Below are 26,170 nucleotides of genomic sequence, written 5' to 3'. Positions count from 1 at the left end.
CAAATTTGGGGGGAGGGATAGTGAGGTTCAAACTTGAGAGGCTGACTTCTTGTCCACTCTGCGCACAGGCCACCAACCGTAGCGCTACATAGAACCCCTATAAAAGAAGATGGGACAACGGCATTGTTTATGGGTGTACAAATAGCAGCTCAATTCCCCTCAAGGGTCCCAGTATCAAAGGCATCGCACGCATAGAGGAAATTATTCATTTTCTACCTGTTTGTCCAAGAACCCTTTCCCATCTGGGTCTGCCAAATCCCAGATCTGAGGGGAGACAAACACAAACAAGAGGATTAGGCGTAACTTAGAAAACATCAAGTAAAGCCTCAATGTGCAATAATCATTAGGGAATGTGTACAAAGTAAATAACAAGCAATCTGCATAAAATTCCCAGTTAACCAGCTGAGACAGGCTGCATAAATGTGTATCAAAGCAGAGCTAGTATGACAAACAAAAGGTAACAATACAAAATCTGGGTACAAATGGAGCTGAAACAAGTGCACTCCCTAAAGGTTCTGATATATAAAAGACATTGATCTGATCAGACCAGGCAATGACGTAAGATGTGGTCCTCTTTTCCAGTAACATTCCTCTGGGGGTACTGAAGCATGCGTGCATGTATGTAAATGGTCGTATTACCCCTCGATGACATAGACACTCAAATAAACATGATTTCCTGCTGGTCACTGTCTGCTGCTTTCAGAGCAGTTTATCAGTCTAAAGTGTCAGAGACTGTTCCCTTGGGTATGCCGCTGCCCAAAGCTTTCAGTGGCCAGCAGCACTACACAGTACCCACCTTTCCCAAAGTGACATCAGGAAGACCCGATTTCTTCAGGAACAACGCAGCTTCCGTGGGCCCTACTCTCCCTGTGTTTCCCGGGTCCACCTTGCAAAAACCACACAGCAAATCAAACTGTTAACATGAATCTATCTACACCTCCACTATACTGTTGAATGTGTTTAGTGTTGTCTAATGCGGCCATTGAACAATAAAGAAGTTGAATTCTCCCCAATCTATCTAGATATGACTAGCCTATGTAATAACCAAACCATAAAATGTGTTTTACCTGTCTATAAAAGTTCTCGTACACAGGGTTCCCACTTGACAGCTGATTGGGAAAGGTTTTTCAGATTAGACATATCATTTCAAATAGCTGCTGGAAACCATTGTCTTAAGTCAAATAGCGTGACACACCCCACAAAAACTACTACTGACATCTGGACTTCCCCTTTAAAAATCCACTTAAGGGTTTATCACAACCAGAAGCCAGAGAGGGATTTCCTGTCCCATGTCATCAAATATTAATGTCATCTAATAGGCTTTAAATCTTTTGAGTACCTTTCGAGGAGCTCTTTAAAGCATAATGTAACTTGTAAGATGGCAAAAAGCCTATCTTTGTCAGGGTTTAATTAGATGAAAAACTAGAAGCATCATGTAGCTAATGTGATTGAACCAAAATTGGTCCTCTGTGACTCCGGATGCAAACTCTGAGATTGTGATTCCCAAAATTGGCAGAAACAACACATAGCTTGGGTTTTGAAAAACGACCTACAAGTTAGGACGACAATACATTTCGGCATCTTACTGAAGCAAAAAAACAGCCAATGTAGCCGGCACCGTAAGCACACAACCTGATCAGTCATCATCCATCATCACATAACCACGTTATACCCTAGCCATTTGGTTTCACTACCCACTAACGTTACACGCCTATCGCCTTTTAGTACATTCTTCTATAGCTACAATGGTATTACATTAACTGTTCGTGTGACTGTGTTATTACACTAATGCTCTAATAGTCAGACCGTTCAGCTAGCTAGTATTGTTTAGCACTAACGTTACAATACGTTGGTCTTTCCTGGTTGCATAACTCTTGAGCCTTTGTCTTGTGTCAAAATGTAAATGTTAATTAAAAATTAATAGAATTATATTTCATCTAACGATCATTAGCTAGCTAGCTAACTTGTTCATTTTGCAAGCAAGCTGGCGGTAGCTAGTCCACTAGCCAGCTGGCTAGTCTACGGTACTATCTGCAAGCTTATCGTTACTGATAAGGCCTTGTCCCATCCAGCTAATACTAGTAGCAAGCTAGCTAAACACCCCCTTCTTTCTTTCAAATTAGATTAAAAGCAAACCACTAAAAACTGCAGCTCATTCATCGGCATGCACAACAGCTTGACTGAATGTCCTCCGCATATTTAATTAATTCCTGTTACATTACCTGGGTGAGAGATGTGAGTGCAGCCATCTTCCCTGTTGCTGCGGGAACGCACACAGTACACCCTCCAGCTCGTAGACAACACCACCTCCTAGTGGACACGCTTGCGACGTGCAAGGTCTTGATGAATGACGTGCATTAATTGACATGACAGTCTCATTCAATGTGTGGAAGTTGTCAAATTGTTTCCAGATACAAGGCCTTTTGTAATCAACGACACCATTTTAAAACTCTGTAAAGCTATTTATTTGACATAACGCTGAAATAATAACCTTAAATAAACCTTCAAGTGGTGCATTTAAGTCTAAAACCCTTTTGCTTTATTGTAGTTTCAAAGAAAAAAAACGAAAAGTTAGATGCTGAAATCTTCACTCCTGTGGTTCCACAGCATGCCATAGCTCGGCTAGAGCCTCTGTTATAAACTCATGCAATTAACCAACCCTACATATCTCAGAGCAACAGTCTTCACATAAAAGTGCTTCATTTTGCAAAAGCAGAAATTAACTCCATGTACAGTCAGAAACTCTGCTGGGTCAATCTTTCCCATCTACACACAAGAGAACAATAAAAAGCCAAGGCCAGTTTTGTGGGATGTTTACTTGTTTTCTTTTGGCTTATAGCACTTCCAGAACTTACCTTCACTCTAGCACCTTTTATGAGATGGGCGTTTACTTTTGATAGGCAACATAAATCCTATGGCACTCATCTATGCAACAACAAAAAAAAGACATATTGACTGATGATAGACCTTTGAAAGCTGTACATGACTTTGCACAAACAAACAATTACTCTTCAACAAAATGAGACAAACCACGAGGCATGAAAGAGTAATAACATGGATAAAAAACTTGCAGCATGATTTCTTTTGATATAATACATTAAGGATCAGGGGCAGTCAAAACACATACAGAAAAGTGTCCAGAGAGAACAGAATCTTGTTATATGCTTAAAGTGATTCTAAAAGAATAATAAGGACATGGCTCAATTGACTTTCAGCTTCAACTAGCCTTCAACTGTTGAGCAATGATATCGAAAAAAACAACAACTATGTGGCTAAAACTTCCTTTTGTAAAATAATTTGGTGCCTTACAGTGAAACTACACTGGGCCACATCTGGAACCAAACCCAGTATTCCCTACCATGTCTCATCTTACAGTGAAACTACACTGGGCCACATCTGGAACCAAATCCAGTATTCCCTACCATGTCTCATTTTACAGTGAAACTACACTGGGCCACATCTGGAACCAAACCCAGTATTCCCTGCCATGTCTCATTTTACAGTGAAACTACACTGGGCCACATCTGGAACCAAATCCAGTATTCCCTGCCATGTCTCATCTTACAGTGAAACTACACTGGGGCACATCTGGAACCAAATCCAGTATTCCCTGCCATGTCTCATTTTACAGTGAAACTACACTGGGGCACATCTGGAACCAAATCCAGTATTCCCTACCATGTCTCATTTTACAGTGAAACTACACTGGGGCACATCTGGAACCAAATCCAGTATTCCCTGCCATGTCTCATCTTACAGTGAAACTACACTGGGGCACATCTGGAACCAAATCCAGTATTCCCTGCCATGTCTCATTTTACAGTGTTAGAATATTTTAATACGATGACACATCAATCACAGAACATCCTTCTATTTTACAAAGAAATGTTCCCTTTGTAACAGTCAAATGAAGTGACAAAGCAACTCTCCAACATTAATATGACACTTCATTGGCAAAATAGCCCAGTTCCCTTTGTCTGAAGAAGACAAACATATTGGAAAGGTTGGACATTAATGATCAGCTGAGAGAAATAAGAAGCTTTGTGGAGACAAATAATAAAACAACGGAGTGGCTGCAGATTCTGGACCCCTCTTCCCAACAGCTAAAGGTCCCGAAGCTTCTGCATATGTGCGAAATTCTCTACTTTACGTGCAGTCTCTGCTCTACTCATAGAGAACAGGCTACCCTCTGCTCTGGTGAATGGGGCTTTATTAATAAAGTTAGATCAAAGCTGAATCAATGTCTGCAACATCACATAATGATATGATTCTACATAACAGGACCAAATATAATAGCATAGTATAATGTTACTGTAAGACAAAAAAACACCTAATTTCGTATGAGATTTTAAGATGATTGTGTGACGGGTCGGATTTTTCTCTCATGTGGCCAAAACACAAGTGTGCGCCACTAGGCATAATACTTGCTTTGATTGAAACTAAGCACCATCTGCTCTAAAATTCAATCACTGTACATAATTCAAAACAACACTATAGGCTATTTCTAAACAACACTGTCTAAGACTATCTAAATGCATATCCCCATGAAACTGATTGAGATCACAAGGTTGGTATGCAGATGCTGCATGGGCATTTCACCGGTAAAAATTAAAGAATTATCATTCACGATTGACAGTGAGAAATGTGAAGGGGGGTTCTGTATTAGAAGAGCAGAGACTGTGAGTAGAGTAGAGAATCCCACACATGCGCAGAAGCTTCGGGACCTTTAGCTGTCAGAAAGGATGGTCGAGAAATGTCGGATTCGCAGCCTCGGCCTAAAAAACAAACAACACATTTGAGTTCCAGGGCCATTTAGCTGGTTTTGTCATTTTATCACAGGACACTCAAGTATATTTTCCCAGGAGACGAGGCTCACATAACAAATATGAATCAACCAGCTAATGTATGTTCGGGGTTTTATTTGCGAGGGGTTGAAAAGCAATATATGGTGAGGGCAAGCTGCCACTGTAACTCTATAGATGGACACGGCACAAGGAGCAGTAATAGCAGCAGTGAGAGAGAGAGAGAGCCCACGGAGATCTAACACTCAGAATGGAGAAGGCCTAGCTCACAGTAACAACACATCACGTCTTTGTCCAATGAAAAGCATCCTGGAAGACCAGTCACTTTGGGTAACCTTTTCCACTCTTTCCTTCAAAAGCACATTCTGGAGCACTATTACTCATTCTCTAGCCCTCCATTCTTCCCGTTCATGCCAACGCAGGCACGTTCACTCGTCATCAAATGTTTGTTGGAGCAGAAAATTGGCAGCTAGATTCTCATTCTTCTCACATGCAAAATATGCTTGAATGACAAGTCCCTCTGGAAATCCCAAGGCTTTTAACTGTAATGAAAACACATTGGCAACAGTCAGCTCAGAAACGCATAACCAATAACACACAGGGAGCTTACCAATAGATAAGGTAATATTTAATGAGTTAAATCATAATTAGTAACCATAAATACTCCTACCCTCTCGATGGCCTCCTTCTCTTGTGGGGTGACCTGGATGTAGTTAGTCTGTGGCGCCCCCTGGGCCTCAGCTCCTTCCTCTACCATCTCTCCTCCTTGAGGCTCATTCAGCATCTGCACAAACCTCTCCTGGTGCTGGGTAATTTGCTGCAAAGAAAGAACATCTCCCTACTAACCCTTACGAATACAAATAGGATTTCCTTTTTAGTAGACTAAAACAAAACAGAATCTAAACGACAGAATATCCCCAGCCTTCCATCAGTCCAGCTTGTGTCTGGAAAGCCAAGCTGATAAGCATGGCTACGTGGATGGAGAGAGACAGCATGCAGACACTGGGATGTCCGGTCTCCCCACTAACCTGCAGCAACTGGGGGTTATCTCTGCCCAGCTGCTGGAGCAGGGCAGGAAGAAGAGCTGGGTTCTGCTGGATGATCTGTCTCATCTGCTGGAATTGTGGCTGGTTCCTCAGGAACTCCAGAGGGTTCCCACCCCCAGTACCTCCACCAGTAAGCCCACCAGTTAGCCCACCAGTCAGCCCACCAGACGAGGGGGGCTGCTGGGTTGAAGACACTGCGCCTGTTGCAAAACAAGAATGGGCACAAAGTTCAAAAACTTCTATGAAACAGAGTACTGAGCTGACAGCAGGCGCTGGTCTGCCCATTAGGAAGGATTACACGGTGCTGCATTTTCCAAACTAAACTGACCAAGACACACCTCCAACAACACATAACACCACGAATAATTCTGCCTAAAAACAATGAAAACGTATATATGGAGCCTTCAGAAAGTATTCATACCCCCTGAATTATTTCCCCCAAAATTGTGTTATAGCCTGAATTCAAAATGGAGTACTTCTTGTTTTACCCATCTATGCATAATACCCCATAATGACAAAGTAAAAACATATTTTTAGACATTTTTGCAAATGCATTGAAAATGAAATAGAGAAATATCTAACTCTGCATAAGTATTCAAACCCCTGAGTCAATACGTTGTAGAATTACCTTTGGCAGCGATTACAACTGGGAGTTTTTCTAGGTAAGACTCTAAGAGCTTTCCACACCTAGATTGTGAAACATTTGCCCATGATTATTTTCAAAATTCTTCAAGCTCTGTCAAATTGGTTGTTGATCATTGATAGACAACCATTTTCAGGTCTTGCTATAGATTTTCAAGTAGATTTAAGTAAAAACTCGGCAACTCAGGAACATTCACTTTATTATCGGTAAGCAACTCCAATGTAGATTTGGCCTTGTGTTTTAGGTTATTATGCTGCTGAAAGATGGATTCAACTCCCAGTGTATGGTGGAAAGCGGACCGAACCAGGTTTTCCTCTAGGTTTTACATGTGCTTAGCTCCATTCCATTTATTTTTTATCCTGAAAAACTCCCTAGTCCTTAACGATTACAAGCATACCCATAACATGATGCAGCCACCACTATGCTCTAAAATATGGAGCGGCTACTCAGAAATGTGTTGTATTGGATTTGCCCCAAACAAAACACTTATTCAGGACAAAATGTTAATTGCTTAGCCACATTTCTTGCAGTATTACTTTAGTGCCTTGTTTTGTAATATTTTGTTTGTTTTGTAATATTTATGTACTGTACAATCTTCCTTCTTTTTACTCTGTCAATTAGGTTAGCATTGTGGAGTAACTACAATGTTTTCGATCCATCCTCAGTTTTATCCTATCACAGCCATTAAACTCTGTAACTGTTTTAAAGTCACCATTGGCCTCGTGGTGAAATCCCTGAGTGTTTTCCTTCCTCTCCGGCAACTGAGTTAGGAAGGACACCTGTAACTTTGTAGTGACTGGGTGTATTGATACACCATCCAAAGTGTAATTAATAACTTCACCATGCTCAAAGGGATATTCAATGTCTGCTTTAAAAAAAAAAATACCTATAGGTGCCCTTCTTTGCAAGGCATTGGAAAACTTCCCTGGTCTTTGTGGTTGAATCTGTGTTTGAAATTCGATTGAGAGACCTTAAAGATAATGTGTGGGCTACAAAAATGAAGTAGTCATTCAAAAATCATGTTAAACACTATTATTGCACACAGAGTGAGTCCATACAACTTATTTTGTGACTTAATACGCACATTTTTACTCCTGAGCTTATTTAGGTTTGCCATAACAAAGGGGATAAATACTTATTGACTCAAGCCATTTCAACTTTTCATTTGTAATTAATTAGTACTTTTTTTTCCTACCCCTTTTTCTCTCCAATTTTGTGGTATCCAATTGGTAGTTACAGTCCTGTCTCATCGCTGCAACTCCCGTACGGACTCGGGAGAGGCAAAGGTCGAAAGCCATGCGTCCTCCGAAACACAACCCAACCAAGCCGCACTGCTTCTTGACACAATGTCCACTTAACCCGGAAGCCAGCCGCACCAATGTGTCGGAGGAAAAACTGTACACTGTACAGACCTTGTCAGCGGGCACTGTACCCGGCCCAGCACAGGAGTCGCTAGACTAGACTAACAGTGAAATGCTTACTTGTAGCCTACAAACTGGAGACCATATTCATGAAAATGTTATGGGACAGACCTTTTTTCTTTTCTTTTTTTTTTACATCATGCACGTCTCCGATCAAATAGTCTAAATGGTGCCCTATCAAATAAAAAGTGTGTTTTGATTTGAACATTACTTTGCATGGTAGCCCTTTCCTGCAGTCAATGACCAAAAGCGCCCTCTTTGGTCTCATGGGTGGAATATTATTCATATTTTTAATAATTATATTATTAATAAATAATTTTTGTTTTTTACAACAAAAGTTTTGTTATATTTCAGTCTTCTGTGATGTATATTTAGTGTAATATCGGGATGCAAACTCAAAATGTAATACATTTCAACTCTATATCTGACATGGTACAGGTGTTTTCTTTTTTTAAGCCCATAACCATGTGTGTAAGGTGTATACTTTGGGTTTCAAAGTCGATTTGTTTAAGACTACCAAGAAACACTCGGTGTGACCCTGATTTATCCCCCTGCAGTAAAAGGTTAACAAACACCACATCCTAAAAACAGATCAGGTCAAAATAAAATGGACAATATGGAATAAAATGAAGCTATTCACGACTGCTGTCCGAGAGTTTCACTCCCTGGGCTAAATTGTAACGAATCAGTCATTTCAATTGTAGGCCTATTCGTCAATTTTTGACGAGCTGATCATAGCGAAGAAAATACTTCTGCGTTTCCCGCTGTGTAAACACATTGATTCTGATTGCAAATAGGTGCAAAATAACTCCTGATAAACTTGGGTAGATGATATGCAGATCTTAAATAGACAAAATGATTGGTTTTAATTAAGCCTTGATCAGGAATCAGGACTAGGCTAAATAAAGTAAATGCAACTGCCTGTTTTACAAATGGTACGACACGGATGAGCTTTCATAAAATTGCATTGCAGGCCACAATGCAAGCTCGTAGGCTACATTATTCTAGTTTGCGGGGAATTGAGGGCGTCAAATTTTTTGTATCGCCTAAGGCGGCAGAACAGCCAGGACACGGGCCTGGGAGTGTGTATCCAGAGAAATGATTGGTTGGTATGAGAGCGACATAGGCCTGGTAAAAGAACAACAGAAGAGTGGGGGGGGGGGGTTCTCACTGGTGGCTGCTGGTGGGGGCTGGGCTATATCTGTGGCTGGAGCAGAGGCTGGAGCAGAGGCTGGAGCAGAGGCTGGGGCAGGAACTGGGGCAGTGGGATTGAGGTTGGCCAGAGTTGTGCGTTGGAGCGCTTCCACTGGCGGAAGGTCAGCCTCGGACGGAATCCCCTGGAAGATGTGGAGAGAAGAATTTATGATCCCTCAGGAAAATGAAATAATACTAATGAAGTGCATTTATATTGCTCTTTTGCAAGTGATCAAAGAGCTTCTCATTGGAAGGGACATAGATGGATAAACACACCGTGAACTGTGTACAGCTTTGGGACTGAAAATCCTTTTGTATTATGTGTGCATACTGCTGTCAGATTGTCAGTAGAGTCTGGCACTGAGTTTTCGGATGGAAAAGAATGTGATGTAACGTTGGAATTGTCTCCACTGCTTCCAGGTAATAATACACAAATTTACCATTAAATCACTGATAGGATAGAAATTCACCATTAGCAGGTACTCCACGGCTCTGTCTGGGTTGTTGTAACTGGCTCGCAGCGCTGCAATAACCTGCTCCCTTTCATATCCCATAGACATGATTTCAGACACCAGATTCTCATACGCTTGTCCTGTCACTGGCTCGCAGCGAGAGAGGGGAATAGGATACAGGGTCATAAATCAAGGGGAAGACGAAGCATGATATTGTGATGTGAAAGATTAGACTAGACTCTTCATTACCCAGTATTGATGCTGCTTCTTCCAAGAGACTTAAGTCATCAACAAGGCTGTTGAGAGAAAAAGCATTGATTAAAACAGACACATTTATTAACAAAAAATATGGTAGCCATCCAAAATATGTTATCATATGTCAATACCTAGAGGAGGAGAGGGCTGGCGTTGTGGCGAGGGGCAGTTCGGGGTGCTCCCCGTGAGGCTTGTCCTCTGAGGGTGAGACAGGGACGGGGCATGCTGCTGCGGCAGGAGCTGGGGCTGCACTGGCCCCCAGAGCTTCAGGGGGAATAGAAGCAGGGGCTGGTGCAGGGGATGGGGGTGTGGAGGGCTCCACTGATTTTGTGGGGTTTGAGGCAGGGGCGGGTGTGGGTGTAGGGGAGAGGGTTGAGATCTCCATGGTGGCAGGAGAAGTAGAACAGGTCATGTCTGACAGGGACAGCCCAGAAACAACAGGAGGTGCAGGGGCGGGAGCAGGGCTGGAGGCTGGGGCTGGGGTTGCCTGAGGAGAAATCTGTGGAGGAGCTGGAGGTTTGGGCTGTAGAGAGACAACAAAAAGGACTGCCCAGAGATGACCACAGTGACTACAAACAACTATCTCATCTTTAGATAATACAAATGATAAACTCCTGCTTCTACTATCATTAACACTGTAATGACAGTATTATTATCATAATAATGGCTGTCTTGTTTGTCCTTTATTAAAGTTTACTAAAAAGGAATCATTTCCATATTGTCCTCACATATGAATGGTTACCAAACAATTCATTAAAACAGTGTTGACATCTTACCTTTGTAACCATGACAACCACAAAGTTTTTCTCATCAATTTTGTAGTCTTTTAAAGGTATGTCATCATTCAAGATTTTGCCTATAATAACCCAACAAGAAGAACCTGTTAAATTAAATATATAGGCTACAACATTCCAGATGTGTTGGATTGATATTCAAAATGACTCCAACAATGCAGTTAGAGATAAGATGCCTCGCTTACCTGCATAGATGAGCTTTTGCCCTGCGGCTGGATAGCCAACCTTCCCTTTCTCAACCTCAATCTTCTCCTTCAGGGCTTTTACCTGCCAATAACAAAATGACAAGCTGTTAAACAGGACAAGAGATAGAGCCCATTTAGTTGTATCTCAATGGGCAGGACATTCTTATCATCTCTCCTGAACCTAACATGGTGACACATGATATGTCTCATCTCAGTCATAAAGCAGAATACTTGAGGATTATGGGATTTGGAGTGAAAAACTGTAATTCACATTCAGTCATTACTTCACCTTGTTGCGAGTGCTTCGAGGAAGTACACACCGATGCATTTCAATCGATCTACATTCCCTTATGTGATACACCATTAATGTATTTTTAAAGTTGACACGCATTACACACGTTAATGATACAGTAATAAGCGTTCCCGTTTTAAAACGGAGCTGTAAAGTTGCTAACCACAGTGTTGTTGCCAGTAATGTAATCTACCTGTCAGTCAATCAGCGCTATAGGCCTAGAGAAAGAGTTTGTAAAACAGATACCATAGCTTGTGCACAGTCATACTTAAGGCCTTTAGTGGGCACTTTCAGTATTACTATTTACATCTAAAGGTTACACTAAAGCAGCGTTGCTCAATTTTGGTCCCGTGTACCCTCGGGGTATGCAGGCTTTTGTTTAGACCTGTGGTACTGCTAACACACCGGATTAAACAAATTAGGGTCTTGCTAATTAGGTGTATGTAGCTACACCTTTTTACAAGGTGAGTTGACAGGGAAAGCATTCTATTTGACAGCAGTACTATAGCAGAACGCAACTCTTAAGGTAGAACCCTAGAGGTTACTGCTATGTGAGGTATTCTGGTAGTTGCCTTCTAAAGGGGAAACATCACCTGTAAATTAAGCCAGGTATATAGAGCAGATGAACATGCAAAGCAGACTATGTGTTGACACTAGAAAAGTATTGAAAACAGCAATCTGTCATAATATTGTGTAATTATCTTCTTCTTTTTTTTAATAAATTGTAATAATCGATAGCCCGCTAATTGGGTATGGCGTTATTTCAATAGAGAAAATTAATAGTTGTAATGTAGATGATATCAAATGCATATTTTTATTCATTATTACTATCATTATTATTCTAATATTATTAGTCTACTCATTTTCATTTACTGTTATTGCTAGAGGGGGGGGGGGGGGGGTAATTTAACAGCCTCTATTATACAAAACACAAATTCGATGTAGGCCTAAAGTGTATAAACAAATACACACCTTTGTCATAACAAATGTACATAACGCCCCCCTCCACCCGATTCCTACAGTCCAGAAAAAGGGGTACACGAGTGCGCCTCCGTGGTACCTATACCAGGCTCGTGAAATCTTGCGTCGTCATTCATGAGGATACAGCCAAGTAATCTCTCAAGTGCAACGAAAATCGCGATTTGACACCAACACCCAACAGTTACAATGTGACATGAACAATGAAAACATTATATAAAATAGCACCCCCCTCTCCTGATTAGATCGCATTGGCCAAGGCCCTGGTTGCTCCTAGCCCCTCTCCCCCGGCCTCAAGCGTATTTACCAGAGTCACTAACTTCCACTACTCAGTACTCACCGTTAGTTCTGGATCTATTTCAATTTTAAACGTTTGCTGCTGAAGAGTCTTCAACGTTAAGGACAACATCTTCAAGACGATTCACGATAATTGCCAGGTGCTTCTATAACCGTGTTCACACCCGTTTCTGTACTGTTGCTTTTTCCACAGTAGGCTACCTAGTTCTGTGACTCAGCTATCTCGCTGTATTGGTTGTGTTGTAGTGTAGTCAGACGCCATCTACTTGCGGCCTGAGACAAGACATACTGCTAGGGGCTAGGGGGTATACTGTACCTCGTGGATCTAAATTCCACCCATCGATGGCACGTGCATGTGATGGTTTAGCCAATATCAAATGCTGTCTAGTCCCACCTCTTAAAACAAAATGACTTAAATTATTTTGGGGGATTTAAAAGAGCATTTAAAACATGACTGAGAAATAGTCATTCATAAAAAGTATCAGTCAAGGAATTGTAAACTTAGAATGGAAACAGAGTGTTATATATATATATATATCTTGAGTAATGTCAAAAATTGCATGCATTTAAGTATCCGTGTATGGATTGTCCCAGAATACAGTTTAGGCGAAAAGGCTTCGGAGTGTCCTCAGGATGGGAAAACACACTCAAGCATGGTCAAGAGTGTCTCTACTCATGTAAAGGTTTTGCTACTGTGTCAACTCTATTTGCCTTAGTAGTATCTCGGCCTTCAGGCAAATGTCCAGATCAGCATCACAAGACACGTTTAGAGATATCCACTTTGATACTGTTTGACAGTGTGTCTACGGTAGGTCTTCAACCCCATTTTAGAAATGCTAAGACCAACCCATATCACAAAATCAGGAGCAATCTAACTTCTCTAGAAATACTTACAGTATTATTGAAAGAAAAAGCTTCATTTATTTACTGAAACTCAAAGACAGTGTGCCATGGGGACAGTCACATGTATAAAAACAAAAATTAAAGAAAGTCACAGTTTAGATCCTTAAGTCTCATACAGTCATCTCTGCAGCTGCCATACAACTAAAGCCAGGCCTGTGGGGCAACATGTACAACACAGAGCATGGGAATGGTGGACATACAGAGGATGATTGTGGGAATAAATTAAACGGATGTTAATGATAATAATAATGTATAGTACTGCATAAAAATATAACATTTTTTTTTTTTTAAGTATAAAGAAACGACAACTGATATGCCCCTGATTTGTTTCCAAACATAGACAACATCTGGTAAGATTGATGACAAATATGGGGAAATAATAATTTTCTTGACACTGAAGGGATGAACTGATGGTAGCTGATGATAAAAGCAAGGGAGCCGGTGGCAGCAGCACCTAGAGCAACTGTAGGACACATGGACATGATAGACCACATTCTGAACAAAGGGGAAAATACCTTAAATTAAACTGACGGAAACTAAACTTAAACCCAGTTCTTCAACCCTAAACTCTTTCAAAAAAAAGTAAACCTCTAAAAAAGGCAAACATTGCCTGCCCCTTTCCCACCCCTACACCTGAAAAATGGGTTCACAGGAGTGCCAAGTCCATAGGATATTACTCAATGTGATGATGCACAGCAGTCACTCCATTGGCGAGGAGATAGGGCAGGACAGACACGTCCTCTATCCGGTTTCATTTACAACTCGTCCTTGTCCTTCTTGGGATCTTCCCCTTCCTCCTCTTCCGTTGGGCTGTCATCGTCCTCCTCCTCTGGTTCATCCTCATCTTCATCTTCATCCCCCTCATCATCAGCAGTGTCCTTCTTGCTCTTCTCCTCCTCTTCTCTCGCTTTCCTCTCCTCCTCCTCCTGTGCATCCTTCATTTTCTTTTCTGGTTCCTGTTTTGCAAAGGAAAATGGGTCATTAAGAGAGAGTGCTGTGGGACTGGTGTATTTTTGTCTTAAATTTGAAAATTAATATCAAACTGAACTCATCCTAACCTATGAAAAACAGAAACTTATTATGAAAATAACAAAATCCTACCTTTGTAGCTCCCCATGTCTCGTTTCCAAACTCCTCAGCCTCTTTTATATCATCACCGATCAGGAAGTTGTCAAAGATGGTGCCAGACTTCACCTATAAAGAGACACAACTTTAACATCAAGCCCATAATTACCCTTCACCAACAACATTCACATTCATTGTCTGAGGTCTAACATACCTGCCACAGGTCCAGACCCAACACTCCAATGTTGTCAAACTTGTAGATGGCGGCATCGGCTGTGTACTCAGGGTTATCGATCTCAGGGTGCACCCAGGCACCTTTGTAGTCAGGGTTGTCAATCTGCTTTGCCTTCCACTCTCCCTGTAAATATAAGGCCAGATATAAGACTACCTGTGGTACACTAGCTGTATAATGCAGATTTAAAATCATGGAAGGAAAACACTATGATAACTTATTAATAAGAATGTAACTATTTTTAAGTATATGCTATGCATACATGAGTATTCTAGAATGTATTAACATAAAAAGTTTTATAAGCATTTATAACACTTAAATATAACTTTCATTAATAAGTTATCAGCAACTGGTACAAACTCAGTCTGTACCTGGTACTCTGGGTTGGGGATCATAGGAGGCTCCCACTCGCCATCCATGTCCACATCCCAGTCATCAGGGATCTTAGCATCAGGGTCAGGGATGTTCTCGGGCTTCTCCCAGTCCTAGTGAGAAAGTTCAATATTAGTTACAACTTGGTCAGTGACAGAACTAAACAATGTGCTTTGGACAAAAGAGATCACTCCTGAAACTAAACCGGACCAAATAGAGCTCATGCTCATTGGCCTTAGTCCATTTACTGTTAAATGCAGGAAGAAACACCATTTGTTAAACACAATGGGTCCATACTGTGGCAAAATCAAATGTGATACCCATCAACTCATTATAGACTGTGCTGATTCCATTTTGTGGCCTTTATGTAACAGTAACTAGCCTTGGGGGAACTTTGGGATCATCTGTCCATTTTACAAAGTGGATTGATTGAACTGTGTTTTCTGACTAGATGCACTGGGCTGAATAGCGAAACAGTACTGCCTGGACACCAATGGGGGAAAAAAATAGCCACCTCTTCATTACTTTGTCATTACCAGTAGCAGTACCTCTCCTTATATGTTACTGTGGACTTTGCATAACATTTCTCAAACCTGATAGGACTTAAATCCATGCTGGCTTATGTTCGATCAAATCTCTTCATTCAAAGAGGCTCACCTCTGGCTTGGTGTCGGTAGGGTCATCAATTTTGGCCCTGTCGTCCCAGTCCTCTGGCTTCTTGGCCTCAGGGTCCTTGACAGTCTTTGGGGGCAAAATGTCCCAGTCCTCCTCCAGAGTGCCTGACTCCACCTTCTCATTGTTGATCTTCACCTCGTATGTCTGGTCCGGGTTCAGGATCAGAGTGTACAGATGTGTCAGCTCGTCATCCTGAAAAGACAAAAGGAGAGAACAGCAGGGGTTAGAGGTAAGGCCTGGCAGGTAATATGCAGTAAAGGAATGCAATGCTGAGGGATTTAAAATGGCATACCTTGCATTTGATTTCTTTCTTGATGAGGTGGTTCTTGCCTTTGTAGTTGAAGATGACATGCACCTTCTTGGTGCTGTAGCCACAGATGTCAGGCCCTGTGGGATGGATGGGTAAAGAACTTCATCTATTGATTGCTAGGTCAATAAAATACAGAATCTACCAGTAAAATCCAGGCATTTCTAAAAATGTCTCACTGAATGAATGTCTCTGCTAAATGATTCAAATGTAAATGACCGAGGGTCACGAAAATAACAGAGAGGGATTCATCGCTGACTAAAAGTCACTCAGTCAGAAAAACTAGTGGTGCTCTGCACACACTCACCAAACATGATGTAATACTGCGAGTCCCCGTGCATAGCTGCCTGGTCTAGGTCTGCTGGAAAGATTTTGACATATCCACCCCCACAGTCAATCTTCTGCTCGTGTTTGACAGTGAACTGGACCACCAGAGACTTTCCCTCGTTGCTGAAGGGTTCAAAGCGGCTGGAGAGAGCATAGAAACGGGCATCCTGGCTGGTCTGGAGACCTGTGAGACAGGTAAGAAGATGCATTAGCATCAGTAGGTTTAATTGAACCCAGGTATAGGAGGTGAGTGATGCATAGTGATACTGTACTGTGTCATGTGGATTACATTTTGATTAGGGTTGACCAGAGAATACATTTTGAACAATCCACAATCTAAGGAGCCATTTGCAAACATTTGGCATATGCAAACTCAGACTTAGTGAAGGATCTGGCAAAATCTCCATATTGAAACATCTTGCCGTGATCAAACTACAATATTTTCCCCATTCAGCTCACCTTTATCCGCCTCAGCGTCACCATAAAACTTCCCAGCAGTCAGTTTCCACTCGCCATAGTCTGTCTTGTGCTCTGATACAAGCCACCGACTCTTCCATGCATCTGAAAACAACATTTACAATCTGATTAGTCAGGATCTAGGAAAGTCTCTTGAGTGGCGCAGCGGTCTAAGGCACTGCATCTCAGTGCTAGAGGAGTCACTACAGGCCCTGGTTCGTTCCCGGGCTGTACCACAACTGGCCGTGATTGGAGTCCCATAGGGTGGCGCACAATTGGCCCAGCATCGTCCGGGTTAGGGGAGGGTTTGGCCAGGGTAGGCCGTCATTGTAAAAAAGAATTGGTTTTTAACTGACTTGCCTAGTTAAATAAAGATCACGAATAAATACTGCAGGCTGTCAAAGAAGCCAAGTGAAATAACTTCTTATGATCAGATCAGTGCATTGCTGAATCTTATACTTTGAGAAAAAAAATGTATTTTTATTTCCCTTTGATACTATTACAAAATGTATTTTTCTAAATAAAAAAAAAGGTGTCTTCTACACAGTGATCAGTGTAAAAGGCTGACCATAATGATATTGTATGATATCCATTCACTTTAAAGATGCACTCAATTAAAATGGACCTGGTGAACAGGGTGTAGAGCTCATGTTCCACATTACAGAAAAGTTGTTTCAACAATAGAAATTACATAATGGAGTCCATAGTCTGGATATTGACTATTCCACGTGTAAAGAACATAGATGGTTGTTTAAAATATCAAATTGACCTAGAAAAGAGGTACGGTATGGGCCCTTGATCCCCAAACCACTATCTATCATATAGAAACATTTTAGGAATGATCAGAAAAACAAAAGGGACATTTACCTCCATCCTGAAATTGTTCTTTGAAGTATACAGTAGCGTCAATGGTGACAGCTACCGATGCAAAAACTGCTAATATTGCCACTGCGACCCTCATGCTTTCACCGTCCCGCTGTACAGGTAAACTGTGTGTTGCTTTTCACTGAAAGTCGGTTATAAACGCTGAAGGAAACAGGTAATATGATCATTTCTAACTCTCTATTCCTGCACAGATGGCCGTGGCTCATTGGACGAGATCTTGTCCAATGAAATGAGACCACGATTTATCTTTCGGAAGTGCTCGGATTACACATCGGCTCGAGGCCGAAGTAGTCCCTCACCACAGGTCTGGCATCAGATTGCCCAATCTCAAATCTGACGCTGACCCTGGACCAGCGGTTAGAGGCAACTTCCAAAACTCCTCCACATCGAAGAGCGAGCCATATTTGAAATAATTTCTCTGAAATTGCGAGGAGCAATGATAGTGGACAGAAAATATTGTTTTATGTTGTGGAAATTTGTAAGATTGTGGATGAACATTAATTTATTTTTGGAACCAAGTGTGATTATTCAAATGTGTATTATGTCCAAATGTTTCCCTAAAATCCTAATAAAATACAATTTTCCACACCGCAATAAAGTCAATTGAACGTCATACACCCTTGCTCAAGGTTGACACAGACACCCCGAAATCATGTAACACAATAAAGGCTTTCTTGGTGACTAACCATAAAACTCAGACGTCATGACTTCAATTGCACATTGAAGATAATTTTCAATGATATTGAGTTTTTATATTGTAACGCTCTTCTCGCCTCCTTCTTAAACCCATTGGATGAGAAAGTCAGAAGTCCCGCCCCTCTAACCTTCTCCTCTAATGGGGTTTGAGAAGGAGGCGAGGAGAAAGGACGCACGCAATTTATGAAGAAGCAAACATTTTCTTATTTTTTTAATCTGATTTGGAAAACTATTTAGAGTCTTTAAAACGTATACAAAACAAAATGTCAAAATAATTTATTCGCTATATGTCTGTATTTGAATTGATATAATGTGGATTCGTTGTATTTTTTAATTTTTTATTCTCATTTCTTTGTGGAATCCCTCTGGCTGTTATGTTTATGTTTTGCATGTTACTGTTAATAAAAATATATATTTAAAAAAAAAAAAAAAAAATGATGATGAAGTTTTCCATGCAGGCTTCCGTAGAATGTGTCAACGCGTACAAATGATCCATTATTTTGACCAGATACTCTAGGGGCCGCTCTAACAATGAAAATAAATGTATTTAAAAAAAAATGGAAGGCAGTCGGGAGGAGGCAAGATCAGGTGGGACCAATCCAACCAAGGAGAGGGAAGATACGCGTGTAAACAACAGGCACAACAGTTTCCACAGTCACAAAGTCAACATTGGCTAGCCTGTCGTAAATATTAATGAAAACAAAAATGTGTTTTTTGGTTTTGATTTAAGGTTAGGTATAAGTTTAGCACTGTGGTTAAGTTTAGGTTTAAAATCAAATTTTAAGAAGAGAAACGATAGAAATAGGCGGGTTTATGACTTTATGGCTGTGGTAACTAGTGACGACCAGGCCCAACTCCGATGTAATGTGTTATTTCTCAAAGTTGCCTGGATGTCATGTGTCCTACTTATATCAGTGCACTCGTAACAACCCAATCATTACGAAACTTATATTCGATCAAATAAGCCACACTTAGGAAATAATACATTCCATGTTTTATTAACCAAATTCGACACTCTTTGACCTCCATACGAAAAACGCCACCTGCTGGAGAAGACAGATTTTGGGTCCAATTATCCCTCTGATAAACCACGACTCGTCCCATGGGTATGAGGGTCGCTGTTTACGGTGAAGTTGGACACAGTGTAATTGCTACAAGGTTAATCTCAAAACGGAATCTAATCAGGTGGATACATTGTAACTGTACGCAATTGTGTACGTGTTGCAGTCTACATGACTTTGCAAAGCAGAGCGATAAAGCTTCTAAAGCCATGACATAATTTTCTGGAATTTTCCAAGCTGTTTAAAGACACAGTCAACTTAGTGTATGTAAACTTCTGACCCACTTGAATTGTGATACAGTGAATTATAAGTGAAATAATCTGTAAACAATTGTTGGAAAAATTACTTGTGTCATGCACAAAGTAGATGTCCTAACTGACTTGCCAAAACTATAGTTTGTTAACAATAAATTTGTGGAGTGGTTGCAAAACGAGTTTTAATGAATCCAACCTAAGTGTATGTGAACTTCAGACTTCAACTGTATATATTATATATATCTTTTTTTATTTACAGGCTAATTAGATTTGTCGAGAATGTGGAATCGTGGTGGCAGATTTCAGCTCTGGAAAAAGCATAGGCACATCTCTCAGGGAAGAGAATTACCAAAAGCGCTGCTGATTCATGCAACACTGAAGCATGCATGAGAGCACCGGCTGTTCAGGACTACTGTGTGATCACGCTCTCTGTAGCCAATGTGAGTAAGACCTTTAAACATGTCAACATTCCCATGCCCACAGGACCAGATGGATTACCGGGACATGTACTCAGAGCATGTGCTGACCACCTGGCAAGTGTCTTCACTGACATTTTCAACATGTCCCTGACAGAGTCTGTAATACCTACATGTTTCAAGCAGACCACCATAGTACCTGTGCCCAAGAACACCAAGGTAACCTGCCTAAATGACAACTGACCCGTAGCATTCACATCTGTAGCCAGGAAGTGCTTTGAAAGGCTGGTCATGGCTCACATCAACACCATCATCCAAGAAACCCTAGACCCACTCTAATTCGCATACCGCCCCAACAGATGTACAGATGACGCAATTTCTATTGCACTCAACACTAACCTTTCCCACCTGGCCAAAAGGAACACCTACGTGAGAATACTGTTCATTGACTACAGCTCAGTGTTCAACACCATAGTGCCCTCGAAGCTCATCACTAAGCTAAGGACCCTGGGACTAAACCCCTCCCTCTGCAACTGGATCCTGGACTTCCTGACGGGCTGCCCCCAGGTGGTAAGGGTACGCAACAACACATCTGCCACGCTGATCCTCAACATGGGGGCCCCTAAGGGGTGCGTGCTCAGTCCACTCCAGTACTCCCTGTTCACCCACGACTGGCCAAGCACGACTCCAACACCATCATTAAGTTTGCCGACGACACAACAGTGGTAGGCTTGATCACCGACAACGATGAGACAGCCTATAGGGAGGTCAGAGACCTGGCAGTGTGGTGCCAGGACAACAACCTCTCCCTCAATGTGATCAAGACAAAGGAGATGATTGTGGACTACAGGAACATGATGGCCGAGCACACCCCTATTGAGAGCTTCAAGTTCCTTGGTGTCCACATCACCAACCAACTATCATGGTCCAAACACACCAAGACAGTCGTGAAGAGGACACCACAACGCCTGAAAAGATTTGGCATGAGTCCTCAAATCCTCAAAAAGTTCTATAGCTGCCCCATCGAGAGCCACCTGACTGGTTGCATCACCGCCTGGTATGGAAACTGTTCGGTCTACAACCGCAAGGCGCTACAGAGGGTACATCACTGGGGCCAAGCTTCCTGCCATCCAGGACCTTTATACCAGGCGGTGTCAGAGGAAGGCCTTAAAAATTGGCAAAGACTTCAGAGACCCTAGTTATAGACTGTTCTTATGCTACCGCACGGCAAGCCAAAAGGTTCTTAACAGCTTCTACCCTCAAGCCATAAGACTGCTGAAAAGCTAATCAAATGGCTACCCAGACTATTTCCATTGACCCCCCCCCCCTTTTAAATACAGTGGGGCAAAAAAGTATTTAGTCAGCCACCAATTGTGCAAGTTCTCCCACTTAAAAAGATGAGAGAGGCCTGTAATTTTTATCATAGGTATACTTCAACTATGACAGACAAAATGAGGAACAAAAATCCAGAAAATCACATTGTAGGATTTTTATGAATTTATTTGCGAGGTCATGGAGGTCATGGACTACAGCGTCTCAGACACTACAGCGTCTCTTGGAGCGACAAGTACTCCAGTGTCTCGGAGAAGGACAGTCAGTCGCACATCACCCAGACTACAGTAGAATCTCTGATTCATTCAGTGGCAGCAGGGCATTCTATTCCAGATCATCTCGCTCCCACTCTGTGGCTGAAACTATCATGCCGTCTCAAGTTTTGAAGAGACGCTCGCCCAGGTGTGTGAGAGAGGCCCCGGTGCAGACCCAACCAGACGGACTGGCCTTCACCTTGTCCGAGATGCAGACCCAACCAGACGGACTGGCCTTCACCTGGTCCACCGGTTTGTCCACTAACTAAATACAGTAACATTTGCAACAAAGAAAAACATTTGCATTTTAGTCAGTGTAATGTAAAAATGTCTACCCGTCTGTCATTCCCCTGTCTGTGTAGGTATGGCAGCCCTAGGGCCGGCGGTTGGAATGGCCTATGTGGATCAAACCCATGGTGAGTCACCGTCAGTGCAGAGGCCGTGGAGGGTGTGTCTTTACAGCCACGGTTCAGATGATAGAAGCAGAATTCTCGCTCATTAAAAAAAACAATAAAAGCATATAATAAAATTCCTCAGTTGAGCCTCAAACTTCTAAAGTAGTTTTTGGATTTTATGCTACAGTAGTTGATGCACTGTTTCACCCAGTGATTTATATATACACCAGAAGATTGACAGGTGGCGCTGTTCTGAAGCCACTGTGCCCATACCATCTTGGCACTCCCCCACCATTGTACATTTTTTTAAAGGGAGCTATAGAAATGCATCTATTAATTTCTACATGTATTCTATTACAGACACCTTAATGCATACTTTTAAATTATATTACGTGAGCTAAACATACAAATAAAAAATATATAAACTATTTTCTGTAAATGCATGTAATTTTGTCCTTGAAACATTTAATTGAAATACTATAGAATTCCATTAATTCCTATGGAGGACTCCTACTGGGGAGTCAGTGGCTTCAAAGCCCCTCATTGGCCAATACACAGCATCAGCAATCCAGGGTTTCTATACACTGAACAAAAACATAAATCCAACATGTAAACTGTTGGTCCCATGTTACATGAGCTGAAAAAAACAATCCCAGAAATTTTCCATAGGCACAAAAAGCTTATTCCTCTCAAATTTTGGGCATAAATTTGTTTAGGTCCCTGTTAGTGAGTGTTTCTCCTTCACCAAGGTAATCCATCCACCTGACAGGTGTGGAATATAAAGAAGCTGATTAAACATCATGATCATTACACAGGTGCACCTTGTGCTGGGGACAATAAAAGGCCACTATAAAATGTGCAGTTTTGTCACAACACAATGCCACAGATGTGTCAAGTTTTGAGGGAGCGTGCATTTGGCATGTTGACTGCAGGAATGTCCACCAGAGCTGTTGCCAGAGAATTTAATGTTAATTTCTCTACCATAATGACGTGTAACCATGTCGTTTTAGAGAATTTGGCAGTACGTCCAACTGGCCTCACAACTGCAGGCCATGTGTGACCACGTCAGGCCAGGGACTCCACATCCGGCTTCATCACCTACGGGATCACCTAAGGGTGGTGTGGGCTGAGGAGTATTTCTGTCTTTAATAAAGCTCTTTTGTGGGGAAAAACTCATCCTGATTGGCTGGGCCTGGCTCCCCAGTGGGTTGGCCTATGCCCTCCCAGACCAACCTATGGCTGTACCCCTGCCCAGTCATGTGAAATCCATAGATTAGGGCCTAATTAATGTATTTCAATTGACTGATTTCCTTATATGATCTGTAACTTAGTAAAATCTTAGAAATTGTTGCACGTTGCATTTATATTTGATTTCAGTATACATCATTGGTTTTGGTGACCTCATTGTCACCATTGTTTAACACAATGCCTGAAGCATAATCTCTTATCTAAATAGGAAAGGCTCAGCTCTTCGTCCTACTGACCACACCTCTATTGTCTCTCATCCCCGGCCATCAGTGCATACAGCCCTGCTGTGTTTGCACTCAACATGCTGAGGCAGCAGCTGGCTCTCACCAGACACTTTGTCCTGACCAGCCGCCACCTCCACTCCTACAGTCCCTGCAGACTACACATACACCACCCTGGAGGACACCAAGGAGGTAGGCTACTCTAATGCCCAATCGTAAATTAATCACTACACACTCGTGTAGTACTGAAGGTATAATTGATAGTCAAACGCCGCTCCTTGTCACTCTTATCTGAGGGACTGTCAACCATATTTGCTGTGGACCCAATATTGTTCACACTTCTGTGCATTTTTAGTCATCATGATCCAAGACAAAAATGGACATTTTCAGTTTTTCCACTTTTCCTGAATAGACTAGATTTGTAGTGGGATTGATTTGTTGTAGTTCATTGGCTGTCACAAGCCTCCCAAGCTGACCACGGAGGCGGCCTTGGAGGAGATTCTTCAGGAAATGATGGAGCTCCACTACATCTGACACTGAGAATGTATGGATACTTTACCATTGTCCTATTAAAAAACATTTGTGTTGGGGCTTGTGAATTTACCTAGATCAAAAAGGACAATCTATTCAAATGTGTCATACTTTCTATAGAAGTATCAGTGGCGACCCCCGTTTTGAGCCCCCCTATTAATGCCAAAATACAATGCAAAATACAGTCTCGCATCGGTTTCCAATTTAAAAAATATACACTGCTCAAAAAAATAAAGGGAACAATTAAACAACACAATGTAACTCCAAGTCAATCACACTTCTGTGAAATCAAACTGTCCACTTAGGAAGCAACACTGATTGACAATACATTTCACATGCTGTTGTGCAAATGGAATAGACAAAAGGTGGAAATTATAGGCAATTAGCAAGACACCCCCAAAAAAGGAGTGATTCTGCAGGTGGTGATCACAGACCACTTCTCAGTTCCTATGCTTCCTGGCTGATGTTTTGGTCACTTTTGAATGCTGGCGGTGCTCTCACTCTAGTGGTAGCATGAGACGGAGTCTACAACCCACACAAGTGGCTCAGGTAGTGCAGTTCATCCAGGATGGCACATCAATGCGAGCTGTGGCAAAAAGGTTTGCTGTGTCTGTCAGCGTAGTGTCCAGAGCATGGAGGCGCTACCAGGAGACAGGCCAGTACATCAAGAGACGTGGAGGAGGCTGTAGGAGGGCAACAACCCAGCAGCAGGACCGCTACCTCCGCCTTTGTGCAAGAAGGAGCACTACCAGCGCCCTGCAAAATGACCTCCAGCAGGCCACAAATGTGCATGTGTCAGCATATGGTCTCACAAGGGGTCTGAGGATCTCATCTCGGTACCTATTGGCAGTCAGGCTACCTCTGGCGAGCACATGGAGGGCTGTGCGGCCCCACAAAGAAATGCCACCCCACACCATGACTGACCCATCGCCAAACCGGTCATGCTGGAGGATGTTGCAGGCAGCAGAACATTCTCCACGGCGTCTCCAGACTCTGTCACGTCTGTCACATGTGCTCAGTGTGAACCTGCTTTCATCTGTGAAGAGCACAGGGCACCAGTGGCGAATTTGCCAATCTTGGTGTTCTCTGGCAAATGCCAAATGTCCTGCACGGTGTTGGGCTGTAAGCACAACCCCCACCTGTGGACGTCGGGCCCTCATACCACCCTCATGGAGTCTGTTTCTGACCGTTTGAGCAGACACATGCACATTTGTGGCCTGCTGGAGGTCATTTTGCAGGGCGCTGGCAGTGCACCTCCTTGCACAAAGGCGGCGGTAGCGGTCCTGCTGCTGGGTTGTTGCCCTCCTACAGCCTCCTCCACGTCTCTTGATGTACTGGCCTGTCTCCTGGTAGCGCCTCCATGCTCTGGACACTACGCTGACAGACACAGCAAACCTTTTTGCCACAGCTCGCATTGATGTGCCATCCTGGATGAACTGCACTACCTGAGCCACTTGTGTGGGTTGTAGACTCCGTCTCATGCTACCACTAGAGTGAGAGCACCGCCAGCATTCAAAAGTGACCAAAACATCAGCCAGGAAGCATAGGAACTGAGAAGTGGTCTGTGATCACCACCTGCAGAATCACTCCTTTTTTGGGGGTGTCTTGCTAATTGCCTATAATTTCCACCTTTTGTCTATTCCATTTGCACAACAGCATGTGAAATTTATTGTCAATCAGTGTTGCTTCCTAAGTGGACAGTTTGATTTCACAGAAGTGTGATTGACTTGGAGTTACATTGTGTTGTTTAAGTGTTCCCTTTATTTTTTTGAGCAGTGTATATAATTGAGTTAATAAAGAAGCATACAAACATGGTCTCTTGTTTTCTTGAGTAAGGCAGCTCCAAAATGCAGGTGTTTCAGCCTAGCTCAGTGCATTCTGTGGTGGTGGGGCAGGCCTGCAGAAAATACGGAGCGTTGCGCTGTGATTGGCTCAGTGTTCTGACACTCATAGGGATGCTATGTCACCACCAAGTCTAAGGCTAGACCCCGAAAATTCTAGCCCTTTGGGTGCTGCCATAGTTACATTAGAAGAGCCCATCCACAAAGGCTCAAGGTCATTGGCCACAGATAAAATGACATCATTTCACATTATATGTACAGTAGCTTTGATTGGACTGATCATGTCAACAAACTTTTGTAATCTTAGCCAGCAGTCATCATCATGAATCAAGTCAACAAT

At 42.3% G+C, this 26,170-nt stretch overlaps 3 protein-coding genes across 14 annotated transcripts in view; all 3 read right to left on the bottom strand.

Moving 5' to 3' along the window:
* LOC129810813 (epidermal growth factor receptor substrate 15-like 1) overlaps window positions 1–2,324 on the bottom strand; it is a 34,962-nt gene extending 32,638 nt beyond the window's left edge. For 10 of the 11 annotated variants that reach the window (XR_008752785.1, XM_055861726.1, XM_055861729.1 and 7 more), the window contains exons 1-5: window positions 2,223–2,323; window positions 1,068–1,109; window positions 797–886; window positions 217–264; window positions 2–97 (exon numbers count right to left, since the gene is read on the bottom strand). Coding sequence is in view for 10 of the 11 variants with exons in the window: in XM_055861726.1 (XP_055717701.1) it covers window positions 2–97; window positions 217–264; window positions 797–886; window positions 1,068–1,109; window positions 2,223–2,249 (303 nt within the window). In the remaining variant the exon portion in view is untranslated. Of the gene's footprint in view, window position 1; window positions 98–216; window positions 265–796; window positions 887–1,067; window positions 1,110–2,222 lie in introns of all 11 variants that reach the window. The other variant, XM_055861730.1, reaches the window with a different exon arrangement.
* Window positions 2,325–2,798: 474 nt separating this feature from the next.
* LOC129810815 (UV excision repair protein RAD23 homolog B-like) lies at window positions 2,799–12,745 on the bottom strand. 2 transcript variants are annotated; one of them, XM_055861737.1, is made up of 10 exons: window positions 12,403–12,745; window positions 10,793–10,874; window positions 10,590–10,669; window positions 9,945–10,336; window positions 9,808–9,854; window positions 9,577–9,704; window positions 9,084–9,249; window positions 5,831–6,048; window positions 5,473–5,619; window positions 2,799–5,344 (listed from the first exon to the last, which is right to left on the bottom strand). In XM_055861737.1, exons 1-10 carry the CDS (start codon window positions 12,469–12,471, stop codon window positions 5,231–5,233), a joined length of 1,443 nt encoding a protein of 480 aa, XP_055717712.1. In that variant the 5' UTR covers window positions 12,472–12,745; the 3' UTR covers window positions 2,799–5,230. The 2 variants fall into 2 exon arrangements, with proteins under 2 accessions (XP_055717712.1, XP_055717713.1); XM_055861738.1 differs by lacking the exon at window positions 12,403–12,745 and adding an exon at window positions 12,057–12,349.
* A 512-nt stretch (window positions 12,746–13,257) lies between these two features.
* On the bottom strand, window positions 13,258–17,772 carry LOC129810816 (calreticulin-like). The gene is made up of 9 exons (XM_055861739.1): window positions 17,564–17,772; window positions 16,700–16,801; window positions 16,221–16,424; window positions 15,899–15,993; window positions 15,589–15,798; window positions 14,931–15,044; window positions 14,542–14,685; window positions 14,364–14,456; window positions 13,258–14,218 (listed from the first exon to the last, which is right to left on the bottom strand). Exons 1-9 carry the CDS (start codon window positions 17,655–17,657, stop codon window positions 14,018–14,020), a joined length of 1,257 nt encoding a protein of 418 aa, XP_055717714.1. The 5' UTR covers window positions 17,658–17,772; the 3' UTR covers window positions 13,258–14,017.
* Between the last annotated feature and the right edge of the window lie 8,398 nt (window positions 17,773–26,170).

This window comes from Salvelinus fontinalis, chromosome 14 (assembly GCF_029448725.1).
Source record: "Salvelinus fontinalis isolate EN_2023a chromosome 14, ASM2944872v1, whole genome shotgun sequence".
Lineage (NCBI taxonomy): Eukaryota > Metazoa > Chordata > Actinopteri > Salmoniformes > Salmonidae > Salvelinus > Salvelinus fontinalis.
The sequence above is the reverse complement of the archived record's forward strand: the minus strand, read 5'-3'. Positions and strand labels throughout refer to the sequence as shown.